Source organism: Macrosteles quadrilineatus, unplaced genomic scaffold, assembly GCF_028750875.1.
Source record: "Macrosteles quadrilineatus isolate MER2022 unplaced genomic scaffold, UCM_ALF_1.0 Scaffold_4__1_contigs__length_99947679, whole genome shotgun sequence".
Taxonomy (NCBI): domain Eukaryota; kingdom Metazoa; phylum Arthropoda; class Insecta; order Hemiptera; family Cicadellidae; genus Macrosteles; species Macrosteles quadrilineatus.
In genome coordinates, this window is record NW_026542597.1 from 8,086,077 (window position 1) to 8,111,461 (window position 25,385).

Genomic DNA, 25,385 nt, shown 5'->3' on the forward strand with positions numbered 1-25,385 from the left:
CCTTGTAATATATTTATATATTAGCTGTTTATGTATTTATATATTTTTTGCAGCACTTACGTAATAAAAATATAAATACATTAATACGTATTATTAGTAGTACTAATATAAATTTTCATCCTAAACCTTTCCCAAAACTTGGAAAGGCTTAGGTTGAAACTTGATATTAGTACTACTAACAATAAGTATTAAGGTATTTATATTTTATCTCATTCATTGCCTACAAACTCTCAAATAGCAAACCTTTCACATCGGAGTATGTAAATGAAAACACAAGCTGCAAAACAATATTTTAATTGATTCATTACCTTACTTACATTAGTGAACAGTTCGATTTATAGTTATAAATACTATTTAAAAATATACAGTATAGGTTTATATCAGAGATACTCTACATTGTATGTACACTTAGTATATTACACGGAGTTCCATTCATAAAAAAGAGTGAAACCTTGAAAATAAGAAATTATTTTGTAGGAGATCTAGTTGATTGTTTATTTAACATGTAAAATAACCACAGAGAGAACGTATAAAAAATTATTAATGCTATTGCTATATATCAAATAACAAAATTGGCATACAGTTCAATACAATACGCTTAATTAAAATGAAATACTAAAACAAAGTTAGATACAGTCCCACAATATACACTGTACATAGGATACCAAAACCTTAGCAACTACGTGAACTTTATTTCACAAAATATTTCGCAGTTGTTTAAAAGTCATGTAACTAAAAATATCTGTTCTATTCTGGTCCTTTGACGGAATCCCGCACTGTCACACAGATATTTCCTGTATCTGCACTCTCTTCTTGACCGTTCCCGAGGGGTTGCTAGACGTCCTTGTAGGAGGCACAGGAGGATGTCTAGGGGGAGGTGGTGGATCGGGGATTGTTGGACTCTTCTTTGAAAACGTATCCAGGGAGATGACGTCTTCCAACTCTTCCCTGGACTGTTTACTCTTCTTTTGGCGATCTCGCTGATAGAAAATACCTGGAAACAAAAAAAGTTTTGAATTAACAGTGTTAATTTGTTCTTAATTTGTCATAAAGAAATACCATTTGCAGTTCAGAAGAAATGTTCCTAATTATATTTATATTTAACCAAGAAACACGTCAAACTTCTCATACTGATGGATTAGCCAATGTATGATAACGATATGCCAAGGGTTGTAAACGAAGGTTATATTTCCTTACATTAGATATAAAACATGTCAAGTATTCTTGACAATCAAAGGAAGACAAAGAGACATTATCAAATATTTACGGTTCCTTTTGTAAGGCAACTCTAAATTTAGTCTGTAATTAATTCAATGGAAAAGGAGTGTACTTTTTCTTGTCTTAAATTTCGAGGGTTCAAATTTCAACCAAAAGACTTGATTTTCATCCAAATTAGTGTAAGTTTAATACCACATAAAATCAAATACTATATCAAGTTATGAAATATATAGATATTAGGGGTTTACCTGCAAACAGTAACAAGTTAAGCAGCAGCAGTAGACACCCGACTCCTACAGTGACTCCTAGAGCTGCGGTGAACCCTGTGTAGTGTCTCAGCGCCTCCTGCTCCTCCTCCCTGGACGGCTGGGGCTCCGCCTCCGTGGACGTCATGTTGTGTTCACACTCCACCACGGGGGCAGTGACGGGGGTCGTCAGGGACACAGGCTCTGGGATCCTGGTCATCGCCTCTGCCCTTATCGAGCCTGGACAGTGGATACGGAGTGTAGGTAAACTATTGTTGTACGCTTAACTTACCAATGTAATATCTATAAAGACTGTGTGCATATCCCAAGGATATCTTAGTATTTTTTAACCTTTTATAAATGTCGTAATGTCATAAATGTAAAAATTATCATGGCGAATAGCAACGTTTGATACTATAATTGATTCGTTCAAACATGTAGATTCAAACCTTGAAAATCTTATCTTAAACAAATACCAATTTTTAAGATTTCTTATGGGATCAAAAGCATGTCCATTCTGGTTTTTTTTCTTGACACGATTCGGTTTCTTAGGCTATTATTGCTAAGCTTGTTTGAAATAGAAAGAAAGCATTTTCGTAAAAACCTTACTTAAAGAATATTTCTATCTAAATACTATACAGCCGCATTACTACACTAAGCAATTAACTCTCAGCTTTATAGTGGTTTTATATGTTTTACCAGCGTAGTAGTGGTTCTCCCGTTCATGGAAGTGGTGATGTCTCATGCTGACGTCCTGATCTCCCGACTGATGCAGCTGTGGTATCAGGTTCAGCCAGATCGCCATCTTGTGTCCACGGTAGTGACTCTTCATACGGGACTTGACCCCTGGAAACAATGTATAGGTAACTCCTTATGACAACCATTATTTTAATTGTTGTTTTAAAATTACAAAATATAAACAGTCTAACCTCAAATTCTTGGACGTTTGCTCCATCTCGGAAATGTTTTACATAACAGGCTAAGTGAGGAAGGCAGTAGCCTACATAACCTAGCTGAAATTATTGGTGGTTGGTGGGATTGCATAACACTTGAGGGTGTAAGTTTTTTCCCGTGCTCTACCCGAAGACCAGCTTCTTCCTCTTTATTTTGGTAACTCCTCTGTTATAGCATTCGAAGCATATTAGCCTTTGGTAATATAGTCTAGCACTTTAAAAACGAAATGATGTTTAGGGCAAATAAAAAAAATGGATCCAAGTTAATTTGGTATGGAAAATAAAAAGTTAAAATTCCTTTTTTTCATTTCACTTATTGTGTCTGTTTAACGTTGGCCTACTGTTATATCTTTAAATTGCTACATTGGTGCCATTATCAACGACACAATACACTTAGCTACAATGCAAATTGAACTTGAATTAGTAATATTATATCAAGATATGTGTTCACGTGTCTTGCCCATAGTTATGATAATATTTTTTTTTGTTGTTTTATTGGTTTTTTTTATATTCATAATAATTACTAATCTAACCACTTACCTAGACTGAGGTAGAGCTGGGTGTTGAGGTCATACGGTTCCCAAGTAAGGCCTCTGTGGTGAGATTTGTCTTTACTGGACGTATGATGATGTCTAGGCTCATTGGGATTGCTATACAAACGTAAGATTAGCTAAATTACAGCACTTTTATAACAGACATGTATTTTATAAAACTACGTTTTTCTGTGAAACAAATATCTGCCCAAAATACAGGTGTTAAAAAGTAAGTGTTAGGGTTTTGAAGATACGATTATCTAAACATTGTTTTGGCGATGGTTTACTAATGAACTTTACCCGCTGAGCTCTCAAGTATCATTGATGGAAACAATTACCGTTGAAGTGCTTACATAACAATAATAGAGAAGGGCTTTCGTCCTCCCCAGCTGTGCCCTTAATTATCGCTGAGCTGTACTTTGGTAAATACAAAACCACTTAAGATTATAAAAACAAAAAAAACACTTAAGAGAGGGTTTGTAAACTTAGGAATTGTCAATGAAGAACGTCTTTGAATAAATTGGGGAATTTCTAGAAGTAAATAGATTTATCTACAGTTTGATTAATGATTAGGGCAGCTTTTGCTTTTTGGTTAAAATTTAGTAGGTAGATAGCTTCACTACATGCTTTTGGTTATTGTGTATGATTGCAGAATCCGAATGAGATCTATGTCATTCATGATTTATGTGGAATAAAGTTAAAAAATAGTTTTTAACTCCCCTAGCTACACAGACAAATCATTGATTACAGCTTTAGTGTGTGTATATTTGAAGATATTTTTTAAAACTTGTCTTAAATAGATACATGAACATGAAATACTAAGACCAATATGTTCAGGATCAAACAGATTTAAGATCAAAGTTGAACACCTAAGAGCCACTATGATCAAATTGTAGTGTATAATATGGTGTTGTGCTCTTGACAGTGACCAAGAAAATAAAAGGCCATGTTTGAGCTTATGTGAATAGTATAAAACAATCTTTGTATTCTTTTCCCCAAAACTAAGAAGAGTTAATTTTACAACCTTAACTTATGTCAAAGAAGTTCTTTATAGGTTAATGATAGGACCCCAAACATGTAAATATGCCACACTTAATGTGCACACATAACCAATAAGATTATTTTAAACACTATATAGTTTTTACTTACCTAGTTTTAGCAAAGTTAGTGACGAAGTTGACCAGAGTTTCAGACACGGACATGTCTTGTCTGCTGTAGTTGTGAGGGAAGTAGGGATGACCTCCCACCAGAGGCTGACCTAGGACAAAGGACAAGTCCTCCCCTCGGACACTCCCGAGTCGCTGGGGGAGAAAGAGGAACGATATGTTAATTACTACTTAATATTTGTATTTGGAGTTAAGAGCGGTAGACTAACATTAAAGTTAGAATTAGCTTCAAATTGTAGTTAAAATGTCAAATTTTAAAACTCGTATGAACAAACCTTATGAATAGTCAACACTCTATAACAATACCTTGACGAAAAGGACCTGCTATAGTTTTTTTTTTTTTTTTTTTTTTTTTTTTTTTATCCTTGCATTTAAATTTACTAATTCCTCGATGAAAGTAGGAAAATCTGTGTTTAATGGAAAAACTTTATTTCATTACTTTCTATTGAATGGTGTTGATAAAATTTTGTTTTCTTTGTTCTATGTGTCATTTAAAGAAAAACTATTTATGTAAATATTGAAATCATCAAACAAAAAGATATTGAACTTAACAAAATAAAAATAAAACAACAAACAAATGCAATTCTCACCTCATGGAAGTCAGAGTCCTTGGGCTGGTAGTTGAAGTGGAACATGTGTGTAGAAGCCTTGCCTCTCTTGGCATGCAGTGTTGCCATCTTTAATAGTTGTGATACAGTGTGGCCATCACTAAGAGCTTCTAGCACACTGTCCCTCACGTTGATGGGATGTACTATAGGCTTATCCCAGTCTGTGTATTCGTTACGTACCGTAGAGAAGATCTCGTTTAGGTGGTACACGTAAGCGTTCCTCACGTACGTTCTGGAAACATTAATGATTATTGTTAAAAACATAACAATCGATATTATTGCACGTTGTAACTGTTGGATTTGTTATGTGAACAGTACTTGTGTGCTTTTTGGGGGAGGTGGAAATTGTTTTTCCGACGAATTGTGGGACTATCCTAAGTCCTACTCCATAAAACCCACATCCTCATTTCCTACGACACTAGCCAATTTCAGATCATTATAACAGGCTATCAATTGGACTATTGGAGATTTCTATCATTGGAAATCTGTCAATTTTATTATGTTGAAAATATTTAGAATAGGGAACTAGCAGTGAACTAGACCTTAAACTTACCTAAGTATCCGATTCCTCTGATCCTCCTCGAACCCGTACTGGATATCGTGTTCGTTCATGTCCAGGTAGCTCTCAGTGGTGGTGACTCCTAGCAGCAGAGGAGTGGACATAAACATGTCTCCCGCGTGCTCCATCGTATAGGAGGGCGAGTTGACTGACCAGGGTCCGAACCTGGGTAGGAACCTGGGGGCGGGGAAGTCCACAGCGAGCAGCTTCGAGAGTGGCAGGTCCTAGACGTATAAAGTAGTTAAGTTAGTTAGTTTAGACGGATGGACAGCATTTAGTAAGTAGACGTTGGTTAAGGGCGTGTTTCTGGTCATGATTGTATGGGGATGGGGTTCCTACCCTGCTTTATCCAAAAATCTCGGAAGATTTCGACTAATTTACCTTTAAAGTGCGATGATTAATGTAATACTACATAGTGTTTAAAGTGCTATGATTAACGTGATACAACATAGTGTTTAAAGTGCGATGATTAATGTAATACTACATAGTGTTTAAAGTGCTATGATTAACGTGATACAACATAGTGTTTAAAGTGCGATGATTAATGTAATACTACATAGTGTTTAAAGTGCTATGATTAACGTGATACAACATAGTGTTTAAAGTGCGATGATTAATGTAATACTACATAGTGTTTAAAGTGCGATGATTGATGTAATACTACTGTACATTGTTTTTTAAAGTGCGATGATTAATGTAAAACTACTGTACATTGTTTTTTAAAGTGCGGTGATTAATGTAAAACTACTGTACATTGTTTTTTAAAGTGCGATGATTAATGTAATACTACATAGTGTTTAAAGTGCGATGATTAATGTAATACTACATAGTGTTTAAAGTGCGATGATTAATGAAATACTACATAGTGTTTAAAGTGCGATGATTAATGAAATACTACATAGTGTTTAAAGTGCGATGATTAATGTAATACTACATAATGTTTAAAGTGCGATGATTAATGTAATACTACATAGTGTTTAAAGTGCGATGATTAATGTAATACTACATAGGTTTTAAAGTGTGATGATTAATTTAATACTACATAGGTGTAGACAATAACAATACAATTTTGTAAATGTGCAATCAGTTTGAAATGCAATTAAAGAAGGCCAGTGGAGTAGGAATCTTTGACTCTATTACCAAAGTATTGAGTCCCAACAATGTAATACAAATCAATATTTCCTTGCAAAAAATGAGTTTCTGAAACAGCCTAAAAATATACTACGTGGTTTGGTAAAAATGATCAGGCTCAAGCGATTTTGTTACGTTTATTAATGAAAGAAACGCCCGCTACAATTAATTCCGTGCAAGCTACAATAATTACAATAATTCTACTACAGTGGCATATCCAATAACCCAATAATGACTATATAATCTGAATTTGCATTGGAATTCAAATCAGGTTCTCAGTGATGTAGTGCTTTCAAGTTGATTGATAATTTAGTTTAATGTGCACACGCCGATTCTCAACATACAAACAAACATGAATGTACAACTATATTTGAAATATCTGTATTTATTATATAGTTTCAATTACTTACTAATTTTTTCATACTTCAAGTTTATCCTTTAACTTTTTATAACTGTATAGTATATATTTTAAAACCGATAACACAATAGGGTAATAATAAATATGAAACTATTCAAACTGTGTATCAATTTTTAAAGATATTCAATAAACTTTATTTTAAATATTTTTCAAGCCTTGAGTCTACAAAACACGTCCAAAATAAATAATCAACATTTTATTTAATATATACATTATCATACATTTTTATATTATTATTAAAATTGGTTTGATATAGTTATTTTTTTTATAACACGTATTTTCTGCCTACCTTAATACAAGCAGGCAGGTCGTGCTTGTCTGGACAACCTAGGTAGGTTGTGACTTGTGACCTTGTAGAGTCTGGACTTGGGACAAGCGCCCAGGGACTGAGCATGGACCCTGATAACAGCACTGCTTTATGAAGGAGACCTGGAAATGTAGTAAAATAGTTTTACAGGATGAATTATTTTTTAATTCCATAATCTAGGGATATAATACATTATCATTGTAAAACTGTGTCATTTAATCTTTTGCAGGTCAATCGTCTTCAAGTCAAATTAATATACCTGAATTTTTGGATGAACACCTCAAGGTGGGCAGGAGGCATGGACCTGTGTTAAATAAAATAAAGTTTTTATACGTTTATGGTTTTTATAAGTGGAAAATATGAATTTTGTACATAATTCACCTGAGAAAATGGTCTCTGTGAAGTAATGGTAATTCATAATTTATGAACCTAAGAGATTCGCAGCTCTTTAGTTTGAAGTTTAAAATGGATCAAACTATATCCAAAATAAGTTTAATATGTATATGTAAGGAACTGCAAATGTCAAAGACTCATTAGGATCGAATTGAATAAGGAATGAAACATTTTACCCTTGTAATGGACCAAATCGATTGTTATTGTATCTACCGAATGTGTCCAATTTCCAAAGAACCAGCGATAGACGCACAATTGCCTTGTGCTTGACTGCAGCACTATTGGACGATCTTCTGAGCCATCTCGACTTGAGATTTCAGCAAACGTATTGTGAAGACAATTACTTGCAAAAAGGACTGCTATAATATTAACATCGTATATTTAACATTACATAATTCCCTTAAATGAGGCAAAATGTTTAAAGTCCATACCCCACTAAGTTATTTTTTGAAAGAGTTACAAATTAATAGTTGTGACCTTAATTAAAGGTTAAAGGGAGTTCAAAGACTGATTTGGTTAGGTATCATTTCGATAGGAATTTGTTCCACTCTCTTTTTCATGGTGAGAAAGGTTAGGCTTTAATCAAGTATTGATTTTGCATAGTTTACCATAATCGTTGGAGGTGAGATATCATCAAGTCACAAACCTGTTTTGAGACTAGCCATTTATTTTTTATTTTATTATGCCCATCAATTGTATACCATAATTATAAATATTCGAAATACTCTAAAAGGTTATGGTAATGGAAAGTTGCATTCACCTAAAAACTTAATCATATATTATAATTGATGCCTTAGTTCATTTTGTTGGTCTGTATTATTAGGTCTTTTCCTTTTGGGTTGCTTTACAGGATGTACGATTTTGTGTGACCTGTTTTAATTATATTAATTGAAGATTGCAATCTGAAATACAAACTTTTTTTACCACTTTTAACACAATAAAAAGGATATAATATTCTTCATCCCTAAATTGAATGACTACTTTTGTTTATCCCCCTAAACTAACCTATTTTTCAGTTTTTAACATACATTCTCTGCATCAACATACTCACTTATTCCAACTTATCATCTTCACTGTTACTACCTCAACCACTTTCCTAGCCCACAGTTTCCTCCTCACCTTTGTTCGACTCCTGTAGCAGTAACAGGTTGACGAGCGCGGCGCCTGTGTCATGACCCACGACCGTCACCCTGCCGGGATCTCCGCCGAAGGAGGCTATGTTGAGCTGGAGCCACTTTAGAGCTGCCTCTATGTCTCGTAGAGCGACGCAACAGTCTCCCGCGTGCGACCCGGAGTGAGGCTTGAGGAACCCTGGAAACATTAGATTACGTCACAAGATATGGAGTAGAGTGCATTTCTAGATACGTTATGGAGCTCAGTAGAGATAAGAGGTAACGAGTATTACCCACGTAGAATAACATGATTGAACTTAATTGATAACGAGGTGTTCGCCCGTCCTACATACGGGAGTAGGTAGTCAGTTAAAACTGTGTATAATTCAGAACAGCTAGCCTACACGTATAAAGACAAATTTTATTGCAGCCTACAGTAGAAAGAGTAATTTCAATTGAGAAGTGTATAGGCCTAGTCAACGATATCACCTTCCAATTCCATCGCATACCTGCCTCTTCCATAATCAATATCACCACAATACAATTACTCATACTATACACAATTTACAGTAAACTGCTCAAACACACGCTAAAAACTGTTTAGATTTCATAAAACGATTTTTATATTTAACCAGCTGTTAGTTAAAATAAATTATATTTCACTAAAACAAACCGAAGATTACAAAGATTACTTAAAAGAATAATTTGAACATCCTAGTATTTTACTATGTATATTTAAATAATCTGTCATCCTCATCCTCTTATTGAAGCATTGAACATATCAATGATTAGCATTACACATAGTATAAATAAGTCAACCCTTAGTATGTCTTTTAATCTTATCCAAATGCTGAATTTGTGTTACAATCGCTGAATGTTTACAGCTGTTATGTTAAGCAAATTATATTTTGCCAAAAGCTAGTTTAGAATCTTAGCGTCGGCTGCTAGACTTTTTAAAAATTAAAACTTAATTTCTAAGAAACTGGGACCCTAAACTAAAATTATGGCTTCGACATTCCCTACTTCTCAAAATTATCTTTCTTTCAACACAAAAATCATGAAAATCCGTCGAGTGGTTGATTCAGAATCGTGAAATAGAAAAACACTGTTTCGTTTTAATATTATGGATGTCATATTCCAGTAATTGTTTCTATTCTTCTAAGCAAAAGGGTATGTTAATCACAGATAGGATTCACAGTAACTTGATGCAGATTTGAAACCTAGGGCAACGTGTCGAAATCCACGAAACGCTTCTCTCATCAAAGTTCACTTGACACGTAAACAGTGTGGTGGAATTCAAGTAACCCTGATGATGGCACACTACATCAGTACGTCGATGGACACAATCGATCCATGGACCATGAATAGGTTTTTTACTCCAAGTTAATGGATACTCTCTAAAAATATATATCACTAACTCCACTCTGTCCATGTATGGAATTTTTTTTTATTCTGGTTAAACAAAAGGTAATGTTCCCCCTGTCAGGTAAGGTGAGGTACCTGTCAGTTTCTGCTTTTTTCACAGATCTACCTACTGCTTTCCGTAAGCTCCTAACTACACGGCATTATTGCGTAGTTAAATTATCTGTTGTTTAGCAAGATTCTACCCCGGGCCTCCAAGAGAAGTGGTTGCTGAAACCTAATTCAAGGTATAATTTCTCTTTATCCGTGGGGTTAGAAGTAAAAGCAACAACAATTGTATTTGGATTTAAAAACATCAATATATATAACATTCATTTTATTGTTACAGTTACCTTGAATACTTAAATTTTAATATTGTGAAATCTACTCCAAAGGTTTTAGTCAATATTTAACCTAAAATCGGCCACTACATAGAGATTAAATACGACAAAAGTGTTTACTTATTGCTATGTAAACAACTATACTACTTTTAAAAAATCGCTAATTCCCGTGTAATACTTTTTTTGTACAACAAAAACTATGCGTCAAATCAGTAAGAGATAAAGATGTTTTCCATCCAAATAAAAAAATATGTAAAAGTCATAAAACAATGCAAACTTAACATATGCATACTCCTGAAACTCAAACAGTTTGATGAATATTTAACGATTATAGCAACACCAAATATTTACAATGCCAATGAATAAACGTCATATTTTGCTTTATTTCACAGCATTATAATAGCATTTAATATTACTTCTGTATGTTTTTAACATTATAAAAAACCATTATCATTTTGAGAACAACTTCGACCAAAATAATAATATTTAGGTGTTTATGTTGTATAGGGCCGTAAAATATGGTAAAAAGATTAGCATATGAATTCGTTATTTTCTGTAATTTGCATAAACTGTAGCCGAAGTTACTTAAGCTAACAGCCAGCAACAAGGTAAACTTTCAGGAAACTTGGGAGCGTTTGCTCACTCTCATTTAAATACTGCTAAATTACATACAACTACCGTAACATGTTCCATTCCTAGAATTGCTGGATTATTCGTCTACCTTTGCAAACTCGTATAGTGTTTGGGCGTAGGCACAAAATAAAGGTATATCAGCATTTATGTAACTAAGGTAGTATCCATCACAGCATTGGGTATACACTTTTAACTTACTTTTTGTTTATATTTGTTATGATAAAGATATCCATATTTTTTTTTTTTAATTATAATCCATCCCTCCTCTATTTAATACCCCTTCAAAGCCAATAATTAGTTTAGCTATTCTGAACATACCCTTATTAACCCTCTCTAAAAATAAATCTTAAACGTATCTATTTAGGAAAATAACTCAGCAGCATTTCTAGTTAAGTTGTCTTAATCAGTTTACGAATTTTTATACTACAGACTGCAGGATCTTATGCGATCAACCTACAGTTAAACATATTTTTGACAAATTACGAGCGAAGTTTATATGTTAAGACTATTGGACATATGTTCATTTTACAGGTTTACTAAGGTAAGCGATAATGAATAGTATATAACAAAGATATTACGTAACTAGTGTAGTCGTTCCCGTGCTAGGTGAAGTCGAGTGTGGGAATACCAAACCCAAACGAGTCTGGTAAACACATTTCGAAATTAAATGAAATAAAAATGTTTTTTTATTGAGGCTCTCAAGCTAATGTTCACTACGGGTATTTACCAATAAGACTTGTGCAGGTATTTCGCGCAAGAAATTTGGACAGCCGCCATTTTGTAACGGATGGACCTTTTAGGGTGTGGTTTATTATGGCATATCAACCTATGCATATATAAAAGAATATGTATGTAGAGGTAAAAAAATGTAAATGATTGCAAAAAGAAGTTTTTATACGTATAAGTTGATGTAAAAGATTTGCATTTTCCAACGAATTTAGTTAAAAACATATTTAGCCGTTTCCAGACTTTTTTGTATAATCAGCTGCTTAGTAAAAACTCATTCCAGTACAGTAGTACGTAATGAAACCCCATTTGATAAAGCTGGCGGCAAACAGCTGTTTCCTAGACTAAATCCTTGGGTGGTAAGTTCGTTAAAACAGTTGTAGTGTGGCGTAAAGAAAAAAATAAACATTTTTTTTTTATTCTGAGATTAATTACATTGATAGTACCCACGAGAATTCTTATGAGCAATTATCACAGACTTATGTTTGGCGTCCTTAACTGTGTTGCATTGAATAGATGTCCTAAGGGAAGTGGTGAAGTTGATAATAAATGTAGGTCGAGACATATGCCTGAGGTTGATAGATAAATGAAGCTCAGCCCCGTGTGACAGCTTAGAGGTGGAAATGATGAGGAGAGAATATTCATGTGGGACTACATATTTCAAACTTATATGATGCTGTACGAGTCATATGTTATACCTATGCTTGTTTAGTTTATCAGATTAAAAATAGATTTCATAAATATTTATTTGTATTTGTTTATGATCCTAGTTGATTTAATTTGAGTTAATTAAATAACTATAAGAACCGTAATACTAAATGTATTCAATAAATTAATCACTTTGAGGATTTACAATTAGTGTAAAGTTTTGCTTAAAAGGTATTTCAATTTAAGATATTCACTTTTAATGTAATATTATTGAAATACTTTTATCATGTAAATATATTATGAAAAAAAGAAAATTTGAAATTATCTTCATACATTTTTTAAACTGTCTTAAAGGTTTCGAAAATTGGCATAATGCCAATAATCTCTACTGTATATTGAATTTACACAATGTAGTGTAAAAACCATTAGCTTGATAAGCCATGGGACCTTGATGAAATTTATTAAAATAGGGTGAATTAAACTAAAACTGAATGAGGCTAGAAATAACCAGCTAACATAATAGAATAAACATAATCTTATTTATAACATGACGTATGTAAACCTCCATTAAGGGTCTATTATAAGCGTTAGGTTTAAAGACTACTTGATTTTTTTACACATAGCTTGTAAACTACCTCAGTTTCCTCATCATAACCGGCACTAAATTAAAAATATTTGAAAACTCTTCAATTGGCTTCCTCTGGCAATATCTTTTCATTCGAACTCATCAGATTTTGAACAAACTAGATCGTAAAACCATCTCAGTGTACTCACAGTTATTTGTGCCCATGCAACAAGAAATAATATGCTGAATGATGTCGGAGGAATTAGTTAAAGTGGGAGTGGTTTTCCATACTCACCATTCTACTCGCTGTTTAGTAGCTTTTGAGCTTACTCTGTGTAATTTAGCCCTTACCGTTACCCTTAAGCATACATAGTTTTATTCTTGACAACATACCTAACAACCCCAGTCTGTAGTTGAGGGTGACTACTATCACATGTCCGTGACTGGCCAACACACTGCCGTCATAAACATTGCCAGAGTTCCACTCGTAGCTCTCCCCGTGGACGTAGACAATGACGGCGTACGGAGCGTCCACTCCTCTGTTGCCTGCAAAACAGTACATTTAGAATAAGGATCAAATTAAATTGTAAACTTTTGGAAATATAATAAACTTTTCATGGGTTATATAGCTGAAATGAAATCAGAAATTTTGAAAACCCTTACTGGTCATTGATTTAATAAGGGCGAGAATTACTAAGGGATTAAGATCAACCAGCACGTAGACCTGCCTGTGAAGATTGAGATGGAAAATGCACAAAATCATAACTGTAATATGGGACCTTTTCAAATTGTAGTTTGGTTTACTCTGCTCACTATCTTGATTTGAAGTTTTTTTTAGAAGCCTACGATCACAAAAGCTATATAGTTGTATATAATATCATAGTATCTATAGTAAAATGTTTGTAAATTTGCAAACTTTGTATTTTTGGAAGCCAATCAAATGTTTTTCTGCTTTTAAAAATCTAAGTATAATTTTCATTCTGCCTTAAATCAGTTCAAAAGTCTGAATCTCATGCTACAAGTTAATCAGGAAATTTAGAGTTTTCACGTTGCAGTAGGCCTAGATGTTCAAATGGGACAGTAAAAAGTATTGTTGTTAAGATTTATCTCTTTTATAAATTTTTTATATATTATAAATTTTGTGTTAATCAGCAAAATACTGAGAACTCATACATAACACCTAGTTGTTTACATCTTTCATGTTAAATAAAAAGTGCCCCTAAATGTAGCAGAATACTCCTTATACTCTTATATTTAAATATATACCCTAACATACTAAAACATCTTAAATATGTATTGCGTTACGGTAATATGTTTTGTATTCAAATATCCTGAATGGTTTCAGAGTATTATTGTTCCACCGTCACCAAATATTACATTATCATAATAAACCTATATCGAAACACCCACCTTATCAACTCTTATTTTGTATAATAAATTTCGTTTTCTGGTTAAGGGAAATAACTTTATATGATAAATAATTGTTCATAAATTGCTTCTTATACTACTTTTTTTATTGACATTAGTAATTATATAACAATCTGTTACGGCATCATCTAATAATAAATTAATAGCATCTAATGAACAAACTATATATACTTATATATAAATTACTTTTAATTAATTTAATTTCTTGGATACTGAGACAGTTATTTTTTTCCAAAGTACAATGTTTTAAACAACCTTATATATAATAATTTATGGTAAATCTAATACAAAACACTCTATTAAAATAACCTTTATGAAAAATAAAGTAAAATGACTTATGAGTATATACTTCATTATTGGTTTAGCATTGTGTCCTTGTCAATGAAATAGACAATTATAACGAATAAAATAGAAAATGCTGCAGGATGATGTAGGGAGATTAAGTAAGTGACGACATATTCAGAACATGACATAATCCTTGTCACAGGAAACACGGCATTACACTAACAACGTTACAGGCTTGATGCAGATTATGTTCTAGGTAAGCTTCAGCCCATTTCACTTAGGCAAGTGCTTAGAGTTAAGCGTTCATATGAGGAAACTAGCACTTAATACATTATTCTAGACGCAAAACCTGTTTACTGATTCATTAACTAACTCTTAAATGCATTCTTGTGGATAGAGTTTAAAATTAAGTTACATGTAACCACTTATATAAAACCTACCCTACTTAATATCTTTATGCATTTACAGATAAGGTGGACTCAGATCACAAGTGCAAACATTGGTTGACGGGTCTCTGCAAGGCACAGCTCCGAACCCTATCTGGTATAGAGAATGCGGTTTTCTTCATTGAAAGTACATTATAAAAAAATTAAAGATTGTTTAGTGAAAAAAATGTCAATAGAATCTTCATTGTTATTAATATAATTTCATTTCGTAATAAATAAAATCAAAACGTCAATCCGTAAATTATTATTATTATTTTTTTTTTCATTCAGAATATTGTTTAAAAAAGAGCTTAAAAGAACGCTCCATTTAAATAACTCGTTCAACCAATTCAGCAGTTTTTCCGCAACGATGATGTTCGTTCTCTCTCTTTTTTCATTACAGGAAGTACTTCTATTGATCACGATTCATAATAAAGTTATATTTTTATGAATAGTGAAACAATAATGATTAAAATAATAACATTTTCCACATTTACGATCAAAATATAATAGAAAGATCTATTTAGTTGACTAAGTGTATGCTTCTGTTATGATAATATTAATTAGGCCTTAGAAATTGTTATAACTAATCTTAAACTTTGCTAAAAATACTTCATTAAAAATTAGCTTGAATTAAAATTATCTCTCTTAACTATAAATGTTGACCAAGTAATAACTATATTACCTAATGTTTTTATTGACTTCTTGTATCATTTGAAAACCTGTTCATGCATTAATTATATCACACATTACCTTTGCAACGTGGGATCTTGTCAGCAAATTGTTTTACTATGTTTCTATACCTAACAAGGTAATAGGTAAAACTAATGTAAAAGCAGGGTATAATTAAAAGGTACTCGTGCTAACTACCGTAACGTAGTTCCAACTACATTGTTACATTTGAGTATGATAGATACGTTATTCATTGTGACCCTTGTTTGGAATATATGATTGATAAAATAGAAGAATTACCTTATCCAACCACATTTGCTGGTATGACAACTAGTACCTACCATTGATGATAACCATCGATAATGTGGTTGAATACAATAACCTAACGATGTTCTCAGGAACGAAACTAGTTGTCATACCAGCAACTGTGGTTGGATAAGGTAATTCTTCCATTTTATCAATGATAGATGCATTACAATAAAAAAAAAACTGGTAATATATATAGCTTTGGGGGGAAAATTGTTAAGCCAAATAGCCCAACTTGCTATGAACAATGAGTGACAAGTAACTAGGGCAGTGAAACATTCATATCATTCACGTTATATTTTGATAAAAATGTGGCTAAGATGGTCCATATAGATCTGATGCTTACTCAATTATCTAAAGGCTAATACTCACCACTGGCAGGCACGTAAATGTTGAGGTTGAGGCAGTCCTCGCTCATGTTCGCCAGCAGAGGCACAAGACGCCTCAGCAACATATAGCGATCCTTGGGCATCCTCTGTAGAGCGGCAGTCATGTTGCTGATGTCGGGGTACCGCTGGGGACACACGGGCGGCAGAGAGTCCGCTAGCCGGGTACCCGCCCAGGGTGGCGCTGGAGTGGGCGGGGTCAGTCGCGCTGGGGCGGCAGCGTACGGTACCCCGAGGAATAACTCCACAGGCTCCAAGTGGCGAGAGTTTAGTTCGTGGATAATCTGTTAAAAACAATTAAACAATGTTATCGGTTGCAGAATTCATGATATTCCTGAAACAATGAAAACTACGTGGATTATATCTTTGTTTATGAGTGGAACTAGACTTCGGATTCCTATATGAAAGTTGGTGAAGATGTTAGAATATACATGTTAATTTACATTGTATTTAACCTGATTTTAACGTCGTCTAACACCAGGAGTGATGAGTTATTGATGATTGTTGAACGATTGGGGCAGCTTTGTGGCTGACTAAAATAAGACGGGCTTTTTAGCATGGATATTTTATGGATCTTTTAAAGGCCCGATGATCAAAGTTTGTTTGGTCTAATTTGGATTTAGTACGGACATTGCTTTTCTCGAGATCAAACTGGTGACCTTCTAATAAATAGACACATGCTTTATCCATAAGACCAGCTTACATATACTCCTGTCTGACACTTGGATATAGCCATGAGCAATGAATTTGACTAAAAAGCTTAATTTTGACTTCAGCTATACACAATCTACTCCAATGTCAACGTTGTAGTCAGTCATAGAAAAATCTTCCTAGGTAGGTAGGGTTTTTACGATACTGATCCACAAGGTAAATTATTTTGAGTAAGTAATACGTGAGATATAGATTAGACGAAACCTTTGCTACTGACTTAAATTGCGTCTACATTACTTGTTAAAAGCCAATTAATTGCTGGGTCTAAATTTGAACCATTAGAGTGATTTTGCCTTTGAGTAGGATCGAACTGGCAACCTTTTGATTGTCAGACAATATCCGACCAGTTAATAACTGCAACGAGAGTAGTGAATATCACAAACTACTGCCAACTATGCTAAGGTTTTAACTAAATGTGCTAATGTTTTAACTAAACGTTTTAACAACTGAAAGAGCAACCAAATTATGGATGGTTACTAGCATATCAACTCAGTGACAAAAACTAAGAGAGAAAAGGATTTTATTACAATGGCACGCCCCTTAAAATAATTATTCAACTATGTTTCCTTTCGGTAAATGTGGTTAAAGCTCAAGCTAAGGCAGAATTAAAACTAAAATAATTAAAAGAATCGGAGTAATTCAGACCAATAACATTGAGGTCAGGATTGGAATCAAGTTAATGATTAAAATGTACAATACAAACTCATTTTAACATATTTTATAAATTATTCAATAAACACTAGAGCCTCATATGAATTGTAAATGAATTCACAAATTAGGGTTACACAAAAACGATTATGTGTCCATATTTATAAAGCGGAGAGGCCAGTTACGAAGGGAGGTTGCTCATTTAACATTCGTTTACGAACTTTGCGGGGTTTCCTCTTTTTGTTTCTCTTCTGACCTTTTCATTCAGTTGGCTCGCTGCATTCAATTTTGAAAAGACCTTCCTTGCATGGTAAATATTTTTATAAGTGTTGTCTCATAAGTAAAAAAAATAACTAATGAATAATGGTTCCATCGACTATTATTTTCTCTGGTATTTATCAACAAATACACATAGTATATTTTGAACAACATATTATGCGCAGTATTTTTCATGCATTCATATTATGAACTAAGTTTTCATGTCCCATGATTCATAGTCTTGTTCAAATTAAACAATTTCAAAGACACGTTTAACGATGAATGACAAGCAGTTCTATATATTGTTAGAGTATACGAACCTTAAATTTCAGATACTTAGGGAGGTCAGTATTCGTTTAATCAGCATTAATTGTTTAAATTAAAATTTTAAATATTTATATTTGGTTTACTAAGAGTTTGATAATTTACGTTCACGTGATTTGATGTACATTTAAATGTTATTTCATAATTTTAAAAAATTATCAGTATAGTTTTCTTTTGGTTGAAAGTAGATACGCTTTTGAATATTATTAATGACCATCAAATCTCTTAATAACAGTTTTTAGAAAGGATTATAGTAAGGATCTCAGCCTTGGATAGCGATAAATAATTCATCCTATTACCGGCGGAACGGCTGTCTCCAAAATATATGAGCTTGGAGAGTTGAGAGAAAAGAAATCCCTGATGACATTCTTACTCATAACTTCTACCAACTCCATTTTTAACAAAGAAGTTCAAAAGGTTATATATTTTCATTGTTTAAAAAGGACCGTAATTTCCTAAACAGTTGGCAAATGTGTTTTTATTATTTGCAACACACTGATAGTTTGTATTTCAAAGGATCTAAATTTTTTGTCACACAACACTTGGGCCACAGAATATGTTTTCTTTAACAGATGTAAACAGGTTTTCATTGATTGACCTATTTATAAAATTAGTACCAATAAAAGACAATATGAATTATGATAAAGGTATTAGAAACAATTAGTAATACCTATTTGGATTATGGTTTTTATGTATGATCTATCCTGCTTTCAAAAAGACGTTTTAAAATAAATAATGTATTGATAAACATTGAACAAAATGATTCAAACTATTACAGATGGTTTAAATGTAACATAAATAAATTCAAAAATAAATTACACAACTGTAAAAAGATCTTAAGGTAAAAGATAATTATTACCACAAAAGGTAAGTTATTTAAAAGAAATATTATGACATTTTAAACATAATTTAAAATGCGACTCTTTCACTCATAGTAAGATACACAAGATGCTTCTGTTATTCAGCCGATCCTTCTGCCACATTTTCAAAATGACTTGTTTATCCAGATTTATATTCAATCACCACCTGTCACTTGGCTGCGAAGCTTCAGTTTGGCTTTTATTTGTTTTTTCAACCTTTGCTCCACCCAGAAGAGTATTTTCCCGATATAAAATGTTATCCTTTTATACAGTACGATCAACGAATGTTAAATTATTAGGTGCATGTTCTTTATTTAAACTAATGAAACACCATAAACAAATTAATTACAATATTGTTTATGCACGTACATTAGTAATCAACGCCAAAAAATGTGTTCCTTTTTATGTAATAAGTTTCTATTTATGAGATGTTTTATATGGGTATGTTTAAATGTAAAAGAAATAACTAAACAACCATTAGAAACAATATTTTAATTAACTGGATAGAATATCAGAAAGGTTTGTATTTAATTTGTAATAATTGGAAACTTATATTATTTTTACGAAAAGCTGAGATAAAGTGAAATCCACGGATACTTCAGGGATGTATGATTACCTCAAAGTGTAAAAAACATATCATTCATACAACATATAAACATATTATACATACATACATATTATAAACATATTATCATAAACATATTATTCATAAAAATAATTCAACCATCGTCGGAAAATCCTAAATTTATTTATTGAATACATTTTAAAAATACTCAGAATTAACTAAGATGGAGAATTCGGTCAATACAGACGACTGAGTGATCACAGTTTCTTTGAAAAAGTGAAATGTAATTTAGAAAAGTGACAATGAAAAAAGAATTTAAAAGACATCTTTAAATCATCACCTCGTTTTATTTTAATCTTTAAACAATAAATTAACCCAACCCATTACCTTTAAAGGGATGTGATGACTATGAAATGGTGAGGATTTCTCAACATTTAAAATATAATTAAACAGAAGGTTCCTAAATAGTGAGCTACTGCAGCAAATGAATAAAACATTCCTCCCAAGTACTCAAGCGGGTCTGAAACAAATGAGCTCCGGGAATTTAACAACTTCATTCTAGATATAAGACTTTGAATCCAATAAGAAATACTACACTGTATTTAAAAAATATTTGTATACGAGTAATTTTAAAGTGTTCTGTACAAACGTGAATAAAGTTGGGCATATTTCGGGTCAAAACTTAAGTGTTATTTTTTATTGGGTGAGTCTTTGTCAATATTTATAGTGCTATAGCACTCTAGTATGTTTTTCTAGTTTATTTAATAAATTTTTATGTTTTACACTTAGTCTCTATCTATTTTTTTCACGAGTTTATGAATTACATGTAACAAAATCCAAAACAAAACCAATGAATAATATACATATTCCAGATTCTATTTCATTTCATTTAACTTTTTGCTGTATTACACGGGCCGTTACAAGATCCATGCTTGTTGTATTTATCCTTATAAAGTTTGCTACTAAAGCTGAAATAAGATAATAGTTACTAAATTTAGTTACCAATATACTACAAGTTACTAATATATGATTTGTTTAAGCTACTAAATCAAGCAACTAAAAGATATAAACAAATAACTTAAAACGTGTAGAACTGCTAAATAAATGTAAAGAACTATTTGACTCATTGCAATATAGGAAGTATTTTTTTGGCTAAATTGATCAGAATGTTTATAGTACAACAAGCAATTAATTACCTTGCTCCATTGTATGTAAATTACTATAATATCACACACACAATAGCCTAGCTTGAGGTATTCATTGTGAGAATTGCATTATGCCTGTTTGATAAGGGAGAACATTATGGCCCTTCACAATTAATTTGTATATCATTGTTTCGAGATATTACAAAAAAATATTTAATAACAGTATCATTTCGGTATATTATGTTTGAAATGTAATATACTAATTTGTTTTCAGCCAAATAATTCCAATAAATTACAAATAACTGCAGTGATACTAATACCTTTTATAAATTTATTAAATTTTATGTCACAACCGCTATATCATTCTTTATTTTAAATCCATCCAACTTGGTTATACTGTATAAATACTGATAATTCTTTAACTAAATTACACTATCATTAGTCTGTTCTTGAATTGCGTATTAACCATTAATTAAAATTAGCAATGTTTTTAATATAAATTAATAACTTATATCAGTGTGTAATATGATAGATTATGTAGAGCAAATTATTATATAGCCTTACCTCTTCAGACCCTGATTCAGTAAGGTTATAATAATATAACGCCCCAAGGATTTAATACAATATTGATGGATGACGTTATTTTTCAGACGGTAAATAATCCTTCTAATCGGTTCCTTTACATAAATGAATCTTAAATATTGCTTTATAAGTTCCATTTATGATGAGACAAGAACGAAATATTGTAAAATATATTTCAAAAAATCAATTCCATAAGGTAATGAACAGTCTGGGTTCTAAATTAAAAAGGAGAGGATATCATTGAAAATTTCTGTACTTACAAGTAAGGAAGGAATTCGTTGTCCAAAGTTTACCCAAATAAATACGAGGTTATATTTTTATTCAAATTAGAACTAATTATTTGTATTATCGAATGACTAAAAATGGTAATTTAGAAGGCAATATACATCGTTGTTATTATTTAACAATATTGTTTTAATACATTCATAAAGTCGTAACCTGCAAAATAATTCAAGTTTCATAACTGTCCAAATCACTAAAACCTTCGGGTTGTCAATAATATCTTATAGATCCAATAATGTGTTAATTTCAATACTTCAATCTAAAAGTTAAGACTCTAAATATTACTAAGAATATAAAATAAAAACATTTTTAATTATTAACGCTTGAACAAAAATGATTTCGTTAAGCATAAGTAGATCGGTTTCAGCGGCCCAACATTATTTACAAGCAAAGTAAAGGCCACGCACAACCATTAACAAAAGAAAGAAATAACCCTTGACTTAAACCATTATTGGTAAATTCTCCACTATCAGGGGCGTGTTTCTAGGCTATAAATCTCCTACGGCGTAATCTACTCTTAAAAGCTGTTGAAAAACCTGCGCTTCGTTCTCTGTTAATCTATTGTACTTAGTATAAGATGGTATATAAAGAAAATAATTAAATTACAATCTTCTAATATGGCCATTCTTTTAGCTGTTAATTTCTTATTACAATAAGGGTAGTTATGTGTGTATCATGGCATTATTGACCAAATAAATCGAATTAAATTTAGTGGATTTATGTTGAAATGTTGACGATCAATAATCACAGAGATCGTCAAACAAGGCTTATTAAAAACCAAGTTACTTATTATTATTACAGTTATTACAATAATTATTACAATTATTACAGTTTATAGCAGGTAGTTAGTTCTAGTTATTCATGTGATAGCTAGTCTTAAGTATCAAGCATGATTGTTCTACTACAACGATTTTCCATTGCAGAAATAATTATTTAAGTTGCATGCGAAAAGTGTTAAGCCGTTTAAATTACACCAAAGCAATAAGATAAATCAATTAAGGGCTATTGATTAATATAAACGATTTTCATATAAATTTATGTATAAAACTTTGAAAAATATACATAAAACTAACTAGTAACAGAATTAAATGTCTAGTATACTTTAAAAGAGTTACCAAGCTACAGAACCTTTCATCAAAAGAAGGATGACACTCTATCCCGCTCAAACTCCAATTACAGACGAAGACAGAGGTTCCTTTTTACTGGGTTTCCATTGTCTTATCCTTAGTCGTTCACCAAATCCAACTAATTCGGACTTTTATTTACTTTTTTACGGTGTACCCGAGACACAACTCCTAATAACATTGCTGATAAGGCTTGTTACATAGCACAAAAAAAATATTTATCCCTAATAGGTAATAGCAAAAGTTGCATTGTTGAATGTATACGACGTTTTAGAACCATTCCGTATTTTCCCGTTGTTATTAAATTATAGAACATACGGTTGAAGGAGTTTCACATCAGAAAAACATTAATCGATAAATGGAACACCTTTGCCTGTAAACTTAATTTGCATTGTACTATATATGAATAAGATAAGGCACTCATATAAAAAGTTGAAACAATTAATTAAATTACATGAATAAGAAAGTCTAAAAAAATCAATTATGATTCCTTAATATTCTTAACGCATACACGTATATATTTTTTTAGTTTCTTAAGACATGTATAGGCTACACACATTCTTGTATTTGGTTGTGTAGTTTTTTACACAATTTATTTATAACTTTAAATATGTTTTAAATGTAGAAGTTCACTATATCAAACATAAATTCATGAACTTAAATCTATTAGTGGTATATTTAATGTACAACACGTGTCACTTGCAGTATAACAATAAAAAAATAGGGTGTGCGAAATGAAATTTACTAGCCTATCGCGCCTAAACATCAGTTCAGAATGAAGTATCATTAGTCTTGAGATGTGTCTGAGAATGAATAATATATCGCAGTTTCGGATGGAAAGCTGTTTGAAAATTATATGAGCTGAGGGATGTGTCTTTTGCTTACGTTCAGTACTTAAGTTCTGGCTTTAAGCCTCAAATGAGTTTGATGTGTTCGTTATGGACCCCAAAAATAAAGAAAACACTGTATTTTTAAAAGTAAATAAAATCTGTAAAGTACTAATATCCGTCGTTCATAGTGTCAAAAAATTTGTGTACTATTTTTAATTAAAGGATGTACCAACACTTTAATAAGAAAAATGGCTTCCTTCGTTGATTTATATAAACAAGAGATTAAAGTGGTACCCAAATTACAAGAATTGTACTTTAAAACCATAATAAATACAGTTAACGTGAGTATAAGGACTACAACATGAGATCCCGGAATAAAATTTCCTAAATAGTAGAAACATGTGTTATTCATGTCAATAAATTTCCTTCAAATAGTTCTTTTGAGAACCTAATTAAAACTGCTGACGAACAGTTTTTAAACTTTATATACTTTTTAATTTATCACACGGTAAAAAAAAACATAATGAACAAGTTAAAATCGCATGAAGGTATTGAGCATTAAAAGAAATAACTTGAAAAACAATTAATTTTGCTATAACAAATAGTACTAATCTAACTAGCTTGATTCAGTAATACGAGGTTTTGTGGTATATAAGCTGTGTACAAAATATTTAAGAGAGGAGAGGTAAATTTTATTCGTTAAATCATATTATGATTTTCGTCTCGTATTTTACACCGGGCGATGAAATACAATAGGTGTCGAAGATTAATGTTTAAACGAACCCCTTATAAATTACGCTCCAGCCTCTTTTTATAATGCAGTAGTCCACATAAAATAAAATAAATAATAAATAACGACGGGATTTGTTGGTGTTTAAATATGTAATATTTTAAGTACGATGGGTGTGCTTTAAAATGTAATATTTGTTTATATCTATGTTATAGTTTGTCTATCTTATAGAATTATTCATTATGGTTTTAACTTTGTAACTAATTTCAAATTGCGTAAAAGTCTTACACCTTAAAGCTTACTTAAACATTTTACCTACGACTTTTTTTTATTATTTTTTAGTAGCCGTTTAAGTTCAGTTCTTAGACATATCAGCATAGTTTTACACTTAACAACACGGGTAACGAAAAAATAAGGTTCAAGGATTGAGAGAGAAGAAGTAAAATTGTAATGATTCGAACTTCAACTAATCAGCTGTTCAGGCCAATTTAATTGTTGAGTGATGCAATTGGTTTTTTGTAAAATGTTTCGTTGCATCACTGTCAGTGGCAATGAGAGGTTATAAACGAAAACATAACCTCTCTAAGAAGTTATGAGTAGTGACTTTCAGTAATAAAAAACACTGTTGTAGGTAAATTAGTGAACGCAGCACGCGAAGAAGTTTTTAAGGCAATCGCCTAGGCTCGAACCTTAAATTTCTACTCGTGTCATTAACACTATATTTACGCAATCGTTGCGTAAACTACTATTATGATAATCTTTTACATCAAAATATTGTCAATTGCTCTGAGGAAATTTGATTTAAGTCAAATATGGTAAGGCAAAAACAAACAATTGTGAAAGACGAAAAGAAATGTTTAATTAACC

General features: G+C 32.0%; 1 protein-coding gene across 1 annotated transcript in view; it reads right to left on the minus strand.

Moving 5' to 3' along the window:
- Positions 1-324: 324 nt before the first annotated feature.
- The window catches only part of LOC128993370 (neuroligin-1-like), a 108,106-nt gene continuing 83,045 nt past the window's right edge, over positions 325-25,385 (minus strand). Inside the window, exons 3-13 of the mRNA XM_054417230.1 lie at positions 16,446-16,743; positions 13,351-13,503; positions 8,651-8,842; positions 7,121-7,260; positions 5,277-5,506; positions 4,706-4,955; positions 4,099-4,250; positions 2,957-3,066; positions 2,163-2,309; positions 1,467-1,703; positions 325-994 (exon numbers count right to left, since the gene is read on the minus strand). Coding sequence (XP_054273205.1) covers positions 780-994; positions 1,467-1,703; positions 2,163-2,309; positions 2,957-3,066; positions 4,099-4,250; positions 4,706-4,955; positions 5,277-5,506; positions 7,121-7,260; positions 8,651-8,842; positions 13,351-13,503; positions 16,446-16,743 — 2,124 coding nt within the window. The 3' untranslated portion in view covers positions 325-779. The remainder of the gene's footprint in view (positions 995-1,466; positions 1,704-2,162; positions 2,310-2,956; positions 3,067-4,098; positions 4,251-4,705; positions 4,956-5,276; positions 5,507-7,120; positions 7,261-8,650; positions 8,843-13,350; positions 13,504-16,445; positions 16,744-25,385) is intronic.